Source organism: Asparagus officinalis, chromosome 2 (genome assembly GCF_001876935.1).
Source record: "Asparagus officinalis chromosome 2, Aspof.V1, whole genome shotgun sequence".
NCBI classification, from domain to species: Eukaryota; Viridiplantae; Streptophyta; class Magnoliopsida; order Asparagales; family Asparagaceae; genus Asparagus; species Asparagus officinalis.
The window spans coordinates 9,568,434-9,588,424 of NC_033795.1; the positions used below are offsets into that span (position 1 = coordinate 9,568,434).

Genomic DNA, 19,991 nt, shown 5'->3' on the forward strand with positions numbered 1-19,991 from the left:
AGATCAATCACGTTTAAAGCATTCGGCCTCATAAGGAAAGAAATGCAAGTTTTACAAGAAATGGGTCAGGATCCAACAACGTGTGGTTGCTACCTAAGGAGAACTCATGGTCTACCGTGCGCACATGAGCTTCAGTACTACATCATAAATGGGTATAGCATTTCGTTGGATCAAATACATGATTATTGGAAAAAGTTAGATATCCAGTTTCCAATATTTCCTATTGATGCCGCGGATGGATCCCCGGCTCCACCAAATCCAGTGAGGAGGGCGTTGTTCGAAGAAGTCCCTGATATTACTGCACCTCCTACTGCTAAAAAGAAAACCAAGGGTAAAAAGCTCTCTAGTCTCCGTGTACCTTCGGCGTGGGAGAGGGTTGTGAAACAGTACGGATTTAAAAAGTCTCCAAACAAAAAGGTAATACTACATAACTTATGAATTTCTATATTTGAAAATTATGATTTATATTAGTTACTAATTTATTATTCTCAATTTAACATTGTCAACCTATGCATTTGTAAAGGGCCCTGGACGTGTTGCTTCTATCTCTGCATCACAGGGGAGTCCAATGAGCACATCCCAACGTACGGGGCCACCAGTATCACCATCTTCTCCAAATACATCGTGCTCAAGGCCTCCAATGTCAACCCCTTCTTCCAAAGGCACCACATTCATCTTTAAGAATTTTGTATTTGAGAGAAAATTCCCGCCCTACATTAGAAAATACATAGATCAATGCACAGATGTAGCGGGAAATTGTGGATTTAGAGCGGTGGCTCTAGCAATTTACGGAACAGAAGATGATTGGGTTAAAGTTAGACAAGACTTAGTAGCAGATCTACAGAATAGAAGCGCCTTGTACGCTCGAATCTTAGGTGGGAGGAGTGCGAGGAGTTCTAATGTGACTAATCTCATCCAATCGATTGCTCACTACCATGGACCAGCGGATGATGATTACTGGATGGCGGTACCGGATTGCGGTCACGTAATTGCAACAACATTTAATGTTGTTTTCATAACATTCAGTGAACATGGAGGAAATACTTGTTTGCCAGCGATATTAGATGAAACACAAGGACCTCCAACCCGAAAGGTGGTGTGCGGACATCTTAGCAATGATCATTGGATTTTGGTAAGAAAATTACACTAGTCGACGATCATATAAACAAGTTGAATTTTAACTTTAATTTTTTATATAAGAATATAACTTCAATATTTGTACATTTTTTTCCAGTTGCATATGAAACCAGGGGATCATCCGGTACCACCCATAGCATTTTACTGGAACGACCATCACGACAAATCTGCAGATGGTTTAGATGCACAATTTGCATTCTCGATCGGTCACTTTAACCGTCTCCACAATGAAGATGGAGAACGTCGAGCAGCAACAAGAAGAAGAAAGAACAATTAATTAGGATCGAAAAAACAATTGATGTATTTCGTTGAGTAGATTAATACTTTGATTTTCTAATAAATTTTATTATTATCCTTCATTATAGACTAACACTTCAAACATTTCAAACACTTCAACAAATTTTATTAACGATTTTAAAAATTCAAATTATATTAAAATTAAACCAACATTTATATATGTTCTAAAAAAAATTAATTTTTTTAATAACACTTCAATGATTTTTTATGACCCACGGATTATAATGGATTAATTTTTTTTATAACACTTCAATGATTTTTTTAATAACACTTAAAAAATATCATTAAAATGTCGTTTGACGCGATGATGTTCTCCTTCGAAAAACATCATTCGTTAAACAACATTTTAATTCGAAAAAAAAACAGAGAAGCAGCAATTAATTGTGTATTGATTGCTGTCTTTTATTCGAAAAACCGGACACGAAAAAAGATAGCAATTAATTGTGCATTGATGGACCCATGGAACTGAACAATTAATTACCCACAAAGACAGAGCAATTAATTACCCACATAGAGAAGGGCAATTTAGTCCATTTACACCCCCAAAGTTACTGTTTGAGAGTGTAAATAGTTGGACCCCTTGTTTAGCGACTGAATGGGTTTGGGGTTCGGGTGTTCAAGTGGGTTTAGCGACTGAATGATTTTTGGTTCGGGTGTTCAAGCGGGTTTCGGGTCTCTTCTTTAACAAACCCTTATAGCCTGTTTGGATGGAGGGTAGAGAGGGGGAAGGGAAGGGAAGGGAAGGGAAATTTCATTTTAACCTTGTTTGGGAGTTTTATTTTGGAGGGTAGAGGAGGGGAATGGAGGGGAAATTTGGTCCAAATTCTTACACCCCAAATTGGGGTGTAATGGAGGGGAAGGGAAGGAAGGGGAAAAATTCCCCTTCCTTCCCCTTCCTTCCCTTCCCTAAGTAAACTCCCAAACACACCATTAATATTTTAGGGTTTTTCTCCCCTCAATGTTGGCTTTGCTCCTCTCCTCAACTCTTACCCCAATCTGCTGACAGTTGAAGATCTAAGGACGCCGACGACGCCGACTGACGACGCTGACGACGCCGCCCACCGCCGCCGACTCCTTCGCCTCCGGATCCGCCTCCGACCGACCAGGTTTTTTTCAGTTTTTTTATTTTCTTTTTTTCTTCTTTTTTCGTTTTGACAATAATTTGTTCTCTTTTTTTTTGCACTGATGTTTTCTTGTTTTCTTCTTGTTTTCTTGTTTTCTTCTTTTTTCGTTTTGAAAATAATCTATTTTCCCTTATGTTTTTTTTACCGTTGCAAAGACATACTCAAGTTTTTTTCCCCTTTTCCCCTCCCTTTCTTGTTTTCTTTCTTTCTTTCATCTTTTTTTCTCTTTTACTTTTTTTTTCCGGTTTTTGTTGTGTTGATGAATGCGATACTAAAGAGTGCAGTGGTGTGTTCTAATTCCTGGGGTTTGCTGATCATTGTGGAAGTAATATGAGGTTGAATGTACCTATAAATTGAAATAACATCACTGTGTAGATAATTTGTAACTCAAACCCTCTATGTTCGTTATGGCGATCCCAGGATATCGAGTCCGAGTCCAAGCCTCGTCCGACCTCGCACTACCGGAAAAGGGTTTTGGCATTCTCATGATTATTTTAAAATCCGTCAACAGCCGTTGCCTACTCTTTCTAACGCCTATAAAAGGAAGAAATCGAGCTTGCAATTCTATTTCACGCCCAAGCTCTCATTTTGCCCTCAAATATCCCCAAATTCTAGGGCAAAATCGCATCGCTGTAAGTCAAATTTTTTGCTTAATCTGTTTCCTTTTTTAAATTGGTTTTAGCGATTATCTTGTTTATTTAGCTTCAATTTCTCTGTTATTGATATCGAATGTAGTGCGAATTTCCTTCTTTTTAGGAACTAGGGTTTCATAGTTGGATGTAACTGATTGAACTTCTTCTGTGCTACATGATCTTTACTATTTTAGTTCTTTCGGCCGAATTTGTTATGATCTTGTTCATTGCTTGGTGATATTTGATGATTTGCTTTTTTCTTGATGTGATGATCCTATCATCTAATTTCATAGATGTATGCTTTTCTATTAACTCTTCTGTTAATGATACTAAGTTCTTGCTGTTAATGATACTAAATTCTTGCTGTGATACTAAGTTCTTGCTGTTAATGATGTCATGATCAATATCTTCTAATTTCGTAGATGCGTACTTTTCTATGAACTCTTTTGTTAATGATACTGAGTTCTTGCTGCGATGGATGATGAATGATTATCTGTGACCATGATATTATAGATCGCTGTGAGTGATGTTGAATGATTCTTTGTTATCATGATCGTCTAATTCGCTATTGATTGATCATCTCTTTTTAGGCTAATCTTTATCTCCCAGAAAATGGCAAATGAGAATGAGGATGCTTTGGCCTATCTTTTTTGGTGTCCTTACCTATTCCTTGAATACTTTCGATTTGTCCTTGTCCTGCCCCCTAACTGTTCCCTATAATTTGTGTCAGATTTTATTTGTCACTTGTTCTCCTTGTCCTGCCGATGTAAGCAATTTCAATTTTATGTGTTGAGTTCGTTCATGCAATTATTACTGATCAAACTAACTTTGTTTAACTTATTTAATCCTAGGAGAATCATGTTTCGTATTACTCGTAGTAAAAATGTTGGCCGAGCTAGCCCTGAAATGTACTTGCTCTCTTTCTTGGTTGCTGCCATCGAACTTATATTTGATATCTTTGATGAAGAAAGGACGCTAGTAATCGTCCTTGGGTGGATTACCTTGGCGGTCACTGCTAGCTATGTTCACATCTTTATCATATACACTTCGGGCCCCATGCGCATGAGGGTCTCTACTTATTTCATTTATCTAATACGCCATTCTCTCGATAACAAAATAGTTTGATATATTTTTTGTAGTACAAAACTCTAATATATCTTGCTAGTCAGTTGGTACTTGTTGGGGTGTTCTACAGGGTTTGGGTTATATTCTGGAGTTCAGGTTCGTGCAGATTTATACTTGCTGTCAATGTTGCTGGAGCTATGTTGTATCTGGACTTCACCAATGAATTAGTATGGTGTTTTATGTTTTTTTTCTTTTACTATTATTATTATTATTATTATGTCTTATACTGGTTGATTGGATATGACTATTTGAAGGATTTTCTAAAGGCTTTTTACAACCAACTCATGAGCGGAGTTCATTTGAGGCTCGAGTCAATCTTGCAAATTGTTGTGTCCCTTGGAAACAGTGGTTGTTGGATGGCTTATTCGCTAAGTTCCGACCAATTTCATGAAGCACTTGTTATGCTTGGTTTCTGCAACTGCAATCGATGCATCTAGTTGATAAGTCTCTGGTTAGTTTTATCTTCTTGTCAAAGTTCTGCAATACAATTACTTTTCTTGGTGTTATCTGATTTATAAATTAATCTTTGGTAAATCACTGATTTATTCAGTTTCGAGCATCCTACTTGTCAGTTACCCAAGTAGGATGCTCGAAACTGAATAAATCGGTGATTTACCAAAGATTAATTTATAAATCAGATAACAACAAGAAAAAGTAATTGTACTGTAGGTCTTTGACAAGAAGATAAAACTAACCAGAGATTTATCAAATAGATGCAGAGATTGCAGTTGCAGAAACCAAGCATTAACAAGTGTTTCGACAATGAAGGGTCATTTATGAAATTGGTCGGAACTTAGCGAATAAGCCATCCAACAACCACTGTTTCCAAGGGACACAAATGAACTCCGTTCATGAGTTGGTTGTAAAACGCCTTCAGAAAATCTTTCGAATAGTCATATCCAATCGACCAGTATAAAACATAATAATAATAATAATAATAGTAAAAGAAAGAAACATAAAACACCATACCAATTCATTGGTGAAGTCCATATACAACATAGGTCCAACAACATTGACAGCAAGTATAAATCTGCACGAACCTGAACTCCAGAATATAGCCCAAACCCCGTAGAACACCCCAACAAGTACCAGCTGACTAGCAAGATATATGAGAGTTTTGTACTACAAAAAATATATCAATCTACTTTGTTATCGAGAGAATGACGTATTAGATAAATGAAAGAAGTAGAGACCCTCATGCGCATGGGGCCCGAAGTGTATATGATAAAGATGAGAACATAGCTAGCAGTGACTGACAAAGTAATCCACCCAAGGACGATTACTAGCGTCCTTTCTTCATCAAAGATATCAAATATAAGTTCGATGGCAGCGACCAAGAAAGAGAGCAAGTACATTTCAAGGCTATATAGGCCAACATTTTTACGAGTAATACGAAACATGATTCTCCTAGGATTAAATAAGTTAAACAAAGTTAGTTTGATCAGTAATAATTGCCTGAATGAACTCAACACAGAAAATTAAAATTGCTTACATTGACGGGACAAGGAGAACAAGTGACAAAATAAAACCTGACACAAATTATAGGGAACAGTTAGGGGGCAGGACAAGGAAAAAATGGAAGTATTCAAGGAATTGGTAAGTACCCTAAAAAAGATAGGCCAAAGCATCCTCATTCTCATTTGCCATTTTCTGGGAGGTAAAGATTAGCCTAAAAAGAGATGATCGATCAATAGCGAATTAGACGATCACGATAACAAAGAATCATTCACCATCACTCACAACGATCTATAATATCATGGTCATAGATAATCATTCAGCATCCATCGCAACAAGAACTCAGTATCATTAACAGAAGAGTTCATTGAAAAGTATGCATCTACGAAATTAGAAGATATTGATCATGACATCATTAACAACAAGAACTTAGTATCACAGCAAGAATTTAGTATCATTAATAGCAAGAACTTAATATCATTAACAGAAGAGTTAATAGAAAAGCATACATCTACGAAATTAGACGATAGGATCATCAAGAAAAAAGCAAATCATCAAATATCACCAAGCAATGAACAAGATCATTACAAATTCTGCCGAAAGAACTAAAATAGTAAAAGATCATGTAGCACAGAAGAAGTTCAATCAGTTACATCCAGCTATGAAACCCTAGTTCCTAAAGGGAAGGAAATTCGCACTACATTCGATATCAATAACAGAGAAATTGAAGCTAAATAAACAAGATAATCGCTAAAATCGATTTAAAAAAGGAAACAGATTGAGCAAAAAATTTGACTTACAGCGATGCTATTTTGCCCTAGAATTTGGGGATTCTTGAGGGCAAAATGAGAGCTTGGGCGTGAAATAGAATTGCAAGCTCGATTTCTTCCTTTTATAGGCGCTAGAAAGAGCGGGCAACGGTTGACGAATTTCAAAATAATCAGGAGAATGCGAAAACCCCTTTCCGATAGCACTTGAACAGAGAGCTTTGATTGGGATTCCAAAGGACTGCTGCCAGCTGCCAGTCAATAGCACTTGGCAAGTTTCAATTCTCGGCGCGTCTCCTGCTTGTTCGCAGTATTTCGAAATGGTTCAAGTATCCCCTAGCACTTACAATGCTTACAAGTTTTAGTTTGGAATTTGCTTTTATAAAAGAGGTTATGAACCATTGAATTTGTCCGTACATTTTAACTTCTTTTGTTCACCTCTTTTAGTGATATCTTTGTGTTTTTACTGCATTTCAGATTGATAGCATGCTCCACAACCTCGAAAAAGAGATTCATGATGTAGATATTGATAAAATTAGCCACCGGTACAATTTACCTGGCAGGTGAGCAATTGTTGTACATTTTTCTTAATCATCTTACTAGCATGAAAATCTATCTGAAATATTATTTATTTTATTGCTAATTATGTTTGAATTGGTAATGGGATTATTAGGAAAGCTGTTTCATATATGAGGCCAGTTATAACATTCATATAAAATCTCCAACGAGTGACATTCATGAATTAGAGACTTTATATGAGAAACATATGTTTGCAAAAAAATTGTATCTCATCATCAACCTTAAGTTCCCCCTCTGGTTTATTAACGTGAGAAATCTTTCAAAATTATTTTCTTGCATCAAAACTCCAACTAAAAGTCAAATCTTTGCACATAATTAGTTGGAATCGTGGAACAACTTGAATGGAGGTAAATGTGGGCAGCCAGAGATTTCTTTGATAGTTCAGTTGCCATGTTAATTTGCAAGTCCATATGAAACTATTTACAATAACATCATTATAACATTGCTCCCTTCCAGATTGTATTTTGAAGTTCAGAATTAGGAACACCTACATCGATTAGTTCTAGGTCATAATGGGATGCTAGGAGCTCCTTGATTTAGGTTTCTTTTTGGAGTTAACCAACAAGACTAGTTTTTTGAATGATTTCTACAGTTTTATTATGTGTGTCAAAAATGGCTGTTGGAGAGCTTCTACGAAGTCACATATGTATAATGGGCTAAGAATTGTTGTTTTCATGTTTCGAGCTCAGAGTTAGGTATTCCTAGAACTTCTCTTTTGCTGTAGCTCTTGTGAAATTTTGAATTGAGCTTTTGGTAGAGGCAGTTCGCAGAAAACATTTGAAGATTTCATATTCCTAGAACTTCTCTTTTGCTGTTTCTTGGTTTTCATATATATTTTTGAGAAATATATATTTGCCTTGAGAGTTGCTCATCTTCCTTTGCTTTAATCGTATCATTTTTCACCATTTTCGTGGCCATATCGATTTTAGCACTGTAGGAAATTATCCTATCTTCTTCAGTCTCAAGTTTGGGTTCTAAAAATCTTGTATTACTGAGATCCCTCAGCTTTTGTGAAGGCTGTCTGCAATAAGATCCTGTATGGTCAGAGAAAGGCCTTGTTCATTTTCTAATAAGACGCTCTTATCCCACTGGTCTTTACTGATGATAATCTTGGGTAGAGATCCTCGTTGGTAGGCTTCGTTATATTGATAACGAGAAAAGCGCGTAAACTTCCAAAATTGGATGCTTAGGGCTGGGGTCAGGTGGCATGAGTGGGCACCATGCATGTTCAATTATTTGTCCATTCTTCAGTAAGGAAAGGTAGAATGCGGCCTACTAGCTATAATTGGGTTTATGTTGAAGCTCATTCATGCTTATAGTGCATGCATAAAACTGCAAAAGAAGGCATCAGGGGATGATGAACCGCTTGATCCATAGAATGCAATAAATGAAAAATCTCGCCATTATGATCGCGATCCAGGATGAAGCGATCCAAGGGAGAAGATGAAGAAATTTCTAATTGCTATGTCTAGTTAGTTATTGCATTGGTACCCATTTACTGCCTTTCTGATTACCACTTTGTACATTTAGGTATGGCCATGTGCTCCCAAAGCTGCTATATTTGCAAAATTTCCTTCCAAATTCAGATATATTTGCTTATTTATGTTAGATATTTTGTTAAGAAAAGACAATTTTGCCTTCATGGATAGTAATAAAATTTTTTATAATTAAAACATGTTTTTATTAGCAATTAAAAATATGTGTAACGGCTATATAATTATGGGGAATGTTACAAAATTTATGACGAACGTTACGGAATTAATTACGGGTTTTGTAACGTCTTTTCCAACCCTATATATATCCGTATGTTGAGCTCAAAATGATAAGAAAAAATATACAACAAGTTTCCCTTGTTTTTCTTCTCTCCCCTACATATTATTTTCTTCTACATCTTAGTTTTATTTTATGGGCAACTTCCTTCATCTGAGCTGAAGCTCTGCACTCTCGCCCGAGTGCAGAGGTCGGCCGTTTCCGGGTGCTTTTACCGTTAGGGGGAGGGAACCATCTGCGTCAGGACGATAGGCGGGTTCTCAATCTTCTAGGGCAGTGAATACACGACTGCTCCCGATCAGGCCAGTTTTAATTGTTTATTTTTTCGGATTTATCTGCATGCTATAATCTTAATTATTTGATAAATTTCCAACAATCTAGAAGATTGAGAAGTTTATAGCTTTTGCTTTTAATCCGGAAAAATTATATTAAAAAGTATTGTTCATCTAGGAAAAAATATATATATCTTTCTGTTTAAAAAAAAGAGAAAATTAATAATAGTTAATTTGTTGTAATTTGCTTTACTTGCTCTTGTTTATTTGTTAACTAATAATTTAATTTAGTTGCAATTAAAATAATATTTAAAAAAGGAAAATTTTGTTACTGTTCACCGATGGTTACTGTTCACTCGGGAATTTTCTGTTTATTAAGCAATTTTATTATTGTTCTTCTAATCTAATTGCTTTCATTATTTGTTGGCATAACTAGTAATTAATACTATTAGTTAATTGCTATAAAAAAATAGTTACTGTTCATCCAAAGCAGTTACTGTTCATCCGAGATATAAATGTTCATAGGATTAATTAGTTGTTGATTAAAATTCGAAAAAACAGTTATTTAAAAAAAACGTTACTGTTCATAAAAAGAATTCAGTTACTGTTCACCAAAATATCTTATTGCTTTAATTATTTGTTTAATATTATTGTTGTTAAAAAAAATCAAAATATTTTTTGTTACTATTCATCAAAAAATTAATTCGAGATTACAGTTTTTTTCTGTTCATCTGTTTTAATCACTATGGTTAATTGCTAAAATTAATTTGTTACTGTAATTACTATTAATTGTTCTTAACTAGTAATTAATCTAGTAATTACTGTGGTTAATCGTGCTTTACCATTCCTTTATGAACTGCAATGTGTGCTTGATTGGTCCTGCACAACTATATCTCTAATGATTTATGACTAGCTTGCCTTTGTCATCAACTATGATGATGTTATGTCCTTTGAACTTCCTTAGCTATATATCCGTAAGTAATGTGTCATTTCTAATCATGAACACCTTAAGTGATAGATCATGTCTAGTTTCCTTTCTCTTGTATGTGAATAAAACTTTCCCTTGTGCTAGTGGATAAGCACGCATTTGAAACATGCTATAAATTTGCAGCAGTATACATATTTATCCTTGAAAATTTCATATACATGGTTTTGACAAGTGAACAAAATCTGGATATGTATATGCTTTGAAGTATTTAAAATTTTTCGTGGTTTAATGCCTTCATTTATTTAAGCTATCAATATGGTGCCTTCTATAAGCTTAGTACAGAAGGTGGTAAAAGTGAATGCAGATTTGTTCAGCAACTTAAGTAGCTGTTGTCTGCAGCAGATGAGTTTTTACTCTCAAGACATGAAAATGATGAGGTTCGAACATCAATAGGAAATATTTTAAAGTTTCCATATACTGTTAAGGAACAAAAACTCATTGAGTCAACTGATTCAAGTTTTCTTGGATTAGTTGGTGTCTAAGGCAAGGTTTAGGGGTTGCGTAACACACTCTGCAAGGAACGAGGTACTTAATTAATCTTTGATCAACCTCTATTACTATCCTTACCTGGCTAACTACCCGGGCAAAACTTTAATCTTTTCACTTTAGGAGTTTTTGGTTTGGAATAAGAGGACCGGAATTATGTGAAAATTTATATGCATTTATTTAATTACGTTTCTTGCATCATATATTGCCTAATGATAAATGATCAATATATGAGCGAACCAAATCAAAGAGGTGCATCTTTTAAAATTTCTATTTTATATGGTGGATTATATTTCAAATCTTCAAATGTAAAGTTTTTTTTATTTATTGCGTTATGATGGATATTGTAATAAATGTTCATATGTCCTTTTAGATAACTTGCATTAATAAATGTTCATATGTCCTTTTAGATAACTTGCATTTGTTACATGATTAATTACAAGGTTTTTTGCAAGAATGCACTTGTAAAATTTAAAGCACGTATTTACAAATATTATTATTATTTTTATTTGTATAAGAGGTGGTACTAGAAAATGTAAACATAAATTTGAAAGGTCTCTTTTGCAGACAACCAATTTAAATTTGGAAGGTCTCATTTGTAGACAACCAATTTAAATTTGGAAGGTCTTATTTGTAGGCAACCGATTTAAATTTTGGAAGGTCTCCTTTGTAGGCAACCAATTTGTAACCTCTTATAATCGAAGAATTTTAATAATTTTTTTATGCATATAAATTATGAAGTATGAAATATATTGTTCTCTTGTATGCTCTGCATGTATCTATTATTAATTTCATTCATGTATGTGCATATGCATAATTGCAGAATTTTTAGTTCCACATTAGTTTGAAATGTTCAGATATTAAGGTCAATCTGCACAAACACTATGTGTTTACATCTTCAGACATGGACTATGATCTTTTATGATCATAGATCATGACCTAATATCAATTTCAAACAATATGATGGACTAATTACAAAATAAGAATTTGATAAATAAATACAACGCCTGCTAGGCAAAGTTGTGATTCTAGACTTTGTAAAGTCTGTGAAAAGAATCTTGTTGATCATTTGACTAAGGGATTATCGAGGAGTGTGGTTCTGGATTCATCGAGGGAGATGGGGTTAAGCCCATAGATGAGGTCACTGACAGCGACAACCCAACCCTTATTTGGAGACATAGTCCTAATGTTGGTTCAATGTGGTAGAAACAAGCTGGACTAGTGACACTCGTGTGGAGCATCGACATAGATATATTTATATATCATTATGTAGCATTTGCTACTACCCCTTCTCTATGATGACGATGCTCTTATGATACAGCTGGCTAGGCTGAGTTTTACTCTTAATAAGTCCAACGTGTGTATTATGGGGGGTATTAAATAAACAGCTGTAGTACCCTTCGAGGACTTACCTACGTGAGAGGAACCGTGATGGCCGCGATTAGGGGGGCTGGGCAAACCCCTAGAAACTCTCATGAGTCGGTTTATTGTGAGCATGGCCTTTAACGCTCAACCCGCTTTGCTTAATAGATGAAGCGTATTGTGTGTGTTTTCATCAATACCTGATTAAAGGGGCCTAATTCAAGGCCTAGTCCATTATGTCCCTCAGGTGGCGATGAACTCACTAAGGAAAGGTTCAAAGCCGGAAGCTACCTCTCCCGAATTCACGATACGAAAGGTTGCCCAACCTATATTTGTTTTATGATTTCTTGATTTATTTATTGATTTCTGAGTCTTCAGTCAATATTGTCTTTTGGGGGGGACTGTTCGATATTTTGTTAAGAAAAGACAATTTTGCCTTCATGAATAGTAATAAAAAATTTTATAATTAAAACATGTTTTTATTAGCAATTAAAAATTTGTGTAACGATTATATAATTATGGGGAACGTTACAAAATTTATGACGAATGTTACGGAATTAATTACGGGTTTTGTAACGTCTTTTCCAACCCTATATATATATATCCGTATGTTGAGCTCAAAATGATAAGAAAAAATATACAACAAGTTTCTCTTGTTTTTCTTCTCTCCCCTACATATTATTTTTATCTACATCTTAGTTTTATTTTATGGGCAACTTCCTTCATCTGAGCTGAAGCTCTGCACTCTCGCTCGAGTGCAGAGTCCGGCCATTTCCGGGGGCTTTTACCGCTAGGGGGGAGGGAACTATCTGTCAGGGCGATAGGCGAGTTCTCAATCTTCTAGGGCAGTGAATACACGACTGCTCCCGATCAGGCCAGTTTTAATTGTTTATTTTTTCGGATTTATCTGCATGCTATAATCTTAATTATTTGATAAATTTCCAACAATTTACCCCCAGGCAAATTACACTTTGATTTAAAATACCCCTCGCTGTTAACATCGTGAAATTTTAAATGGCTGTTGGGGGCAAAAAATCCAGATTTCGCTCTCCCTTTCAATATGCTGTTGGGGATGTAGTCACACTTGGGGGGATGTAGTCACACTTGGACCGGGGAGCCTGCTTCTTATGCTGTTTTGGTGTGGAGACCTCAAAAGGTACACTCTCTTTTGGTTGACATCTTTGAGAATTTGTATAATTCCTTAACTTTTGAATGGCAACATCCCTGGGTTACAGGTGGGCCGGGAGATCTCTTGTGATAAAATCGCTTCTAAAGGACTATGCTAAGCAAAACATATCTGAGGTTCGAGGCCAGATCACCATGGTTGATGTTAGTTCATGTTGATATGTCGACACGAAGTGCCGCGTTTATGGGCTTTGAAACGAGGGAAAGAGATGTTTAATGGATGCTGAACATTTGCGTTTGTAGGGAAGCAAAGAAGAGTAAAAGTTTGTGGAATGCCCCACCAGTCTTATAAACGGTATATTAATTGATGCTGTGGAGTTTGCAGATGTTGTCTTGCTGCTGCTAATCGATCGATGGAAGTTACTCTTTTGGAATGGTGAGCTCTCCTGTAAACGGACTCCACATTCATAAGATGTCTGAATTCTATGTGATGAGGAAGATACATAGAATGATATTTCACAGGACCCCTCCTCTTGAAGTTGCTTCTAATTGTCACGACTTACGAAGTTCTTTGTTTCAATGGGGGAGAGGCAATTTATATACATAGGTCTTCTCCTTTGGGAACTTTAATCTTAACCATCATGATTAACCGTAGTAGACCACTCAGCAGAAATCTAGTCAATCTGAAGTTTTATTTAAAATTTAATAGAAACAAGAAGGATATTCTGGCCTTCTGGGAAATTAACCTTTGATGGATATTTTAAACCAACGTGCATGGCTGTGGATGTAAATTTGCAAATATGATAGATTTGGGGGGATGTAGTCAAAAACATCTATTTTCTTACTTAGGAGTGGATGATTGCATATTCGTAAGGACACACACGTAGTTACAAGCATATGAGCAACCATTGTTTCTTCCATGATTAATATACATACCATTTTTATTGATGTAGAGATTTCGATCTTCATATAATTTTTTTTTCAATATAAAAATTATGAAAAATTTCATATAAGTTTCTCCAACATTTCTAACATTTCTATATAGAAATTATAAAATTACTATAGAAATGGTATGTACAAAAATTACATACAGGAGCATATATAAGTTTCTCCAATATTTTTCTATATAAAAAAAAAAATCTTTCTTTGAACAAATGACCAAATCCAATAGCCATCAAAGTAACCCAAAAACATCATCCTCAGCCTCCATTGCCATCATAATAACCCAAAAACATCATCAGTCTCCATTGCTTCATCCATGTCTAGTCAAAATAAATAATAGTAGCAAATTTGCTCTCATCCTAAAAAAAAAAGAACCCGAAAATTAATCCTTTAATTTCAACCATGGAAGCTGCATGTCTTCCAACGCTTAATCGCCACGACGCTTCATCTTCGTCTCAGTGGACGAGATCGCCGCCACAGAGACCAGACCTTGAATTCAATCACAACTTCATCTACATTTACGGTCGGATCGAGCCGGCTCGAAGCTGGGGTTGAACGTAATCAGTGGGCTACAGAGGATTGAATTTTGGGGCAGAGGAAGGGGAGGAGAGGAACAAGATGATTGTATAAGAGTCACCCGGCCGGCCCAAGAAAATCATATGGGGGCAATAATTAGAAATATAATAATGCGGAGAAAAAGCAGTTGATTTTATCGCTTAGTTGGCAGCAGGGCCGGAAATGAACCGGATAATTAATAAATAATAAATGGTTTGATAATTGTTCGAATAACTATCCGATCATATTCGATTCGGTAGTTTATTTATCACTAAACAAATATTTTCTAGTCTTCGAGTTTATTAACGTATAGAATTTAACCAGATGAATATTCGATTCGTTTGTCTATTAAATATTCGTTTAAAATTTGATCACATATATTATTGCACAATGATGTCATATTTTTAACTCCCTTACCATATCTACTTAAGTTTTATATATTGATTTTAAGACTTAAATAATTTTAAATCGGTTATCTAATTAAAATTTTGATTTGAATACATATATATCATATATTATAAAGGAATAATTTTTGTTTATGAATTTTAATACTATTTAAAAATCAAATTCTTTAGCGGAATACATATACTTTGATTAAATATACTTTGATATTCGATAAGCATTCGTGAATATTTATCTCAAATATCAAGTATTCGAGTTCGAATTCGAAAAACTAGACATACGAACATTAGAGTCCGCGTTCGAATTCGATAATTTTAAACAAATACAAACATGAACACCTCAATATTCAATTCGATCCGGTCGTTTACCAACCCTAATTGGCAGAGTATCTGAAGGTTTAAACATATTAAAAGCTCAATCTAAGAGGTAAAAACAGGTTGACTTGGTCTTTTGGGGGCTCAGATCATTTTTCGCGCTTAACATTTTCTGCTCTTAAAACAGACAGCCCCTAAAAATTCCTCACCCAAGTTTTTTTCCCACCCAAAAAAAAAAAAAGAAAAAAAAAAACCTCTCAGTCACGACCTGCAGGCATGGAGGAGGAAACCCAACCTCCGGGGTTAATACCTCCTCTCGATCCCGTCGCCGCCGACGGCGCCGCCGGTTACCAATACGATGTTGACCCTGACTACGTCCAAGTAGACCCTAGAAGCTCCCGCGCCCTCGCCATGTTCGTCCTCTTCAACATGGTTGTCATCAGCGTAATCGGTTACCTGGTAAAGAAACCCTATTTTCCCGAGATCTACGTCTCAGGCTTCGACGTCTCCTCCATCAGTCTCTCTCCGAACGCCTCCTCCCCGGCCGACGTCTTCACCGTCAACCTCGCCTTCCGTAACCCTAACAGGGTGACAGGCATCAAATACTACAACCTCCGCGCGTTCCTCTACTACGGCGAGCGTCTGATCACCGAGGCCTCGCTGTCCCCATTCCGCCAGAGGCTTGGGGGCGACGTCACGCATCTTAAAGCCCGGTTGCCGGAGAGAGCAGCAGCGGGAGGGTACGGCGCTGTTGATGAAGCTACGAGGTTTGGGGTTAGGGTTTTCTTGAGCATAAACTATACTTCCGTGCGTTTCAGGTCGGAGCCGAGATTCGACCTGAAGACTTACTGTCGTGATACTGGGGTCTCGTTGAACTACACCATGCCTTGCTCCGTTAGGTTTACCTTCGAACAGTTTAATTGTTCTTGGGGAAAATGCGAAATTGGTATAATTTGTTTTGCCTTGGTGTCGTTTTGGAATATGTTTTATTTGGGCGAACGAGGCTGCCGGCGTAGCTTCCAGCGACAAATAGTTGCAACTAATCCCATCCAAAACTATCCCCGTCTCCCTAAAATGTGAGTTGTTAATCAGTCCGGATTGTTAGTTGAGTTCAAATTAGTAGATAGAATTCTAGTTAGAATAGAATACTAGTTAGTAGATAGTTCTCTAGTTATTGGATAAGATTAGAGTTGTAATCTTAGTCCTTATATATATGTAAACAACCTATATGGTTTAAAGAACGTGAATAAAAGAAATCACAAGAGTTTCCTGCTCCAATATTTTTTTCCTGTTCCTTTACAAATCAGGTTCATCAACCAAAAACAGAGCCTTCTTTCTCTGTTTTCTTTGTTGCAGTTCGGTCTCAAGAAATCTGCCAGTTTTTTGTTCGGTTGCTACAGTGTTTACAGTTTTTCTAACTCAGTTTCAGATCTGATTCAGGCCGATCCTATTCTCAAAGCCAACAAGTGGTATCAGAGCGGTGTATGCCTAAGTACCAACCAAGATCTGAAGAGATGACGAGTTCGGAGAAGATGACGACCAAGGTGGGTTCACTCACTCTTCAATACCCGACGTTATCGAGGGACAACTATGCTTCGTGGGCAATCAAAATGAAAGTCTACATGAAGGCTTAAGATGTGTGGGATGCCATTGAGCCCGCGGCAGGCGCGTCCGTGGAACACAGGAAGGATCAGATGGCGTTGGCGGCCATCTACCAGGGGATTCCTGAAGAGACTTTGATGGTGATCGTAGAGAAGCAAACGGCAAAAGAGGCATGGGAGACGTTGAAAACAATGCATCTAGGAACGGATCGTGTGAGGAACGCGAAGGTGCAGACCTTGAAGTCCGAGTTCGAACTTCTCCGGATGAAGGAGAATGACAACGTCGACGATTTTTCGACGAAGTTGACAGGAGTCGTCAACAAGATCCGGGCTTTAGGCGGCGAGATGGAGGAGAACTACGTCGTCAGAAAGCTACTTCGGGCGGTACCGGAGAGATTCCTTACTATCGTCTCCACGATTGAACAGTTCGGGGACATCGACGACATGACACTCGAGGAGGCGATCGGGCGCCTCAAAGCCCACGAGGAGAGGGCACGTGTTTTTCGAAACAACGTCGACGATCACCTATTGTTGACGCATGCGGAGTGGCAAGCAAGGAGCAAGAAGAACGGCGGAGGCTTCCTCTCAACACCTACAACAAATGATGGTGGCGGACGAGGTCGCGGTCGAGGAGGCGGTCGAGTCGGAGTGTCACAAGCAACGCCGCAACCATGAACAGGAGGCTCATCTCACCCGTGCATATGACGAGGAGCCAACCTTGATGATGGCTATGTTAGAGGAATCGTCAAGTGTTATTTTGCTTAATGAGGAGAAGGTGATGCCGGATTTACTTACAGCGGGGGAGGCACATGTTGACAACAACACTTGGTATCTTGACAACGGAGCTAGCAATCACATGACCGGCCACCGAGACAAGTTCAAGGAGCTCGACGAGAACATCAAGGGAACCGTCAAGTTTGGTGATGGATCCGCGGTAGAGATCAAGGGGAAAGGCTCTATCCTCTTTCAGTGCAACAACGGCGATCAAAGGCTACTACCTGAGGTATATTATATTCCAAGTTTGAAATCTAACATTATTAGCCTTGGTCAGATGACTGAAGATGGAAGCAACGTTGTTATTTCTGACGAGTTCCTGAGGGTGTTTGATAGGAACGGTGCTCTCTTGATGAGGGTGACACGTTCAACTAACCGATTGTACAGGATAGAATTAAAAACTTGCAAGCCGGCGTGTTTGATGGCGAATATTAACGATCCAGGTTGGCTATGGCATGCTCGCCTTGGGCATGTCAATTTCTTCGCCCTCAAGATGATGACTGATAAGAAGATGGCTTCTGGGTTGCCGAAGATCTTGCACCCGAACCAACTATGCGAAGGATGCCTCGTCGCCAAGCAAGCAAGACTGCCGTTCCCTTCGCAAGCAAATTTCAGAGCTCAGAAGCCACTGGAGTTACTACATGCTGACCTATGTGGTCCTATCACCCCATCTACACTTGCTGGGAACAACTACTTCCTCCTTATCGTTGATGATTTCAGCCGATGGATGTGGATATACATGTTGAAGGCCAAGAGTCAAGCTTGTGAAACCTTCAAGAAGTTCAAAACAGAGGTTGAGAACGCATGTGACCACAAGGTGAAGATATTGAGGACGGATCGTGGTGGCGAGTTTTTATCAAAGGAGTTCACCAAGTTATGTGAAGAATACGGCATCAAGCGTCATCTCACTGCACCGTACACCCCGCAGCAAAATGGTGTAGTGGAGAGGCATAACCACACGATGATGGACATGGCGAGAAGCCTACTTAAGAGCATGCAGATGCCTGGAACCATGTGGGGCGAAGCGGTTAGGCACGCAGTGTACATCCTCAACCGACTACCAACCAAGGCGTTGCATGACCACACACCTTACGAAGCTTGGTTTGGTAAGAAACCCCACCTAGAACACTTGAGAGTTTTCGGATGTGTGGCGCATGTGAAAATTGCAGGTCCTTCACACAAGAAACTCGACGACCGGAGCACGCCAATGGTGTATATTGGGGTAGAAGAAGGAAGCAAAGCGCATCGCCTTTATGATCCTCAACACGGCAGAATTCAGGTCAGTAGGGATGTCGCGTTCGAGGAAGGAAAAATATGGGAATGGAGCGCCGATGGAGTCGAAAGATCACCTAACTGGACGGAGTACACAGCGGAACGGGAGACTACAACAACCGGAGGAATTTCAGCTGTCCAAACTGGACAGACTGCTGCCCGAAGAGGGGAAAATCCTGCTGGCCGAACAGCCCCTGCAGGAACACTTGCTGGCCGAACCAACACACTGCAGCTGGGCGCTGCTGCTGGCCGAACGTCCCCTGCAGGAGCTCATGCTGCAGCAGAGCTGACCAGAGATGAGCCTGGACAGCCGGCACACCAAGCAAGGCAGCCACCTACTGCCCGAAATAGTCCACAGTCTGCTGCAGGTTCAGAAACAGCTGCTGTGGCAGCAGTTCCAGCGACGTTAGAACTGTCCGGACCTCCTGAAGCAGCAACGATCACCCCTGTACGCTATCGATCCCTTGCGGACATCTATGCAGAGACGGAGGTGATTGATCTCCCTGCAGAGGAGCTGTTCCTGATCATTGAAGAACCCGCGAACTACAGTGAGGCTGCAACAGATCAAGAATGGCGGACTGCCATGGAGAAGGAAATGGAGGCCATCGAGAAGAACAAGACTTGGATACTCACGGAGTTACCGCGGGGTTCCAAACCCATTGGTCTCAAATGGGTGTACAAGCTGAAGAAGGACAATGAAGGCAACATTCTCAAGCACAAAGCAAGACTTGTAGCAAAAGGGTACGTCCAGCAGCAAGGCGTGGACTTCGATGAGGTGTTTGCACCTGTGGCGAGGCTTGATACCATCAGAATAATCCTCGCTATATCAGCACAGAACGGGTGGGAGGTGCACCATTTGGATGTGAAGTCGGCATTCCTAAATGGTGATCTCCAGGAAGAAGTGTATGTGGTTCAACCTGAAGGGTTCGTTGTGAAGAATCAAGAGCACAAGGTCTACAAGCTTTCAAAGGCACTCTACGGTCTACGCCAAGCACCTCGGGCATGGAACACG

At 38.5% G+C, this 19,991-nt stretch overlaps 1 protein-coding gene and 1 long non-coding RNA gene across 5 annotated transcripts; both read left to right on the forward strand.

Annotated features, from left to right (window-relative positions):
* LOC109830189 lies at positions 2,138-13,773 on the forward strand. Of its 4 annotated transcripts, none has more exons than XR_002244221.1 (4): positions 2,138-2,540; positions 7,015-7,100; positions 13,035-13,150; positions 13,230-13,773. It is a non-coding gene; the product is annotated as an uncharacterized LOC109830189 (long non-coding RNA). The 4 variants fall into 4 exon arrangements; XR_002244222.1 differs by lacking the exon at positions 2,138-2,540 and adding an exon at positions 4,896-6,927; XR_002244223.1 differs by lacking the exon at positions 2,138-2,540 and adding an exon at positions 4,896-6,866.
* LOC109830804 lies at positions 15,580-16,850 on the forward strand. Its single transcript, XM_020398167.1, has 2 exons — positions 15,580-16,231; positions 16,640-16,850. The coding sequence occupies exons 1-2, from the start codon at positions 15,609-15,611 to the stop codon at positions 16,848-16,850; spliced, it is 834 nt and encodes a 277-aa protein (XP_020253756.1). The 5' UTR covers positions 15,580-15,608.

What these genes read in the sequence shown, in the direction of transcription:
- LOC109830804 (XM_020398167.1), top strand. Translation starts at nt 15,609, where the DNA reads ATGGAGGAGGAAACCCAACCTCCGGGGTTAATACCTCCTCTCGATCCC. An exon ending in ACCATGCCTTGCTCCGTTAG is followed by an intron (nt 16,232 to 16,639) that starts GTTTACCTTCGA and finishes TTTACAAATCAG; the next exon opens with GTTCATCAACCAAAAACAGA.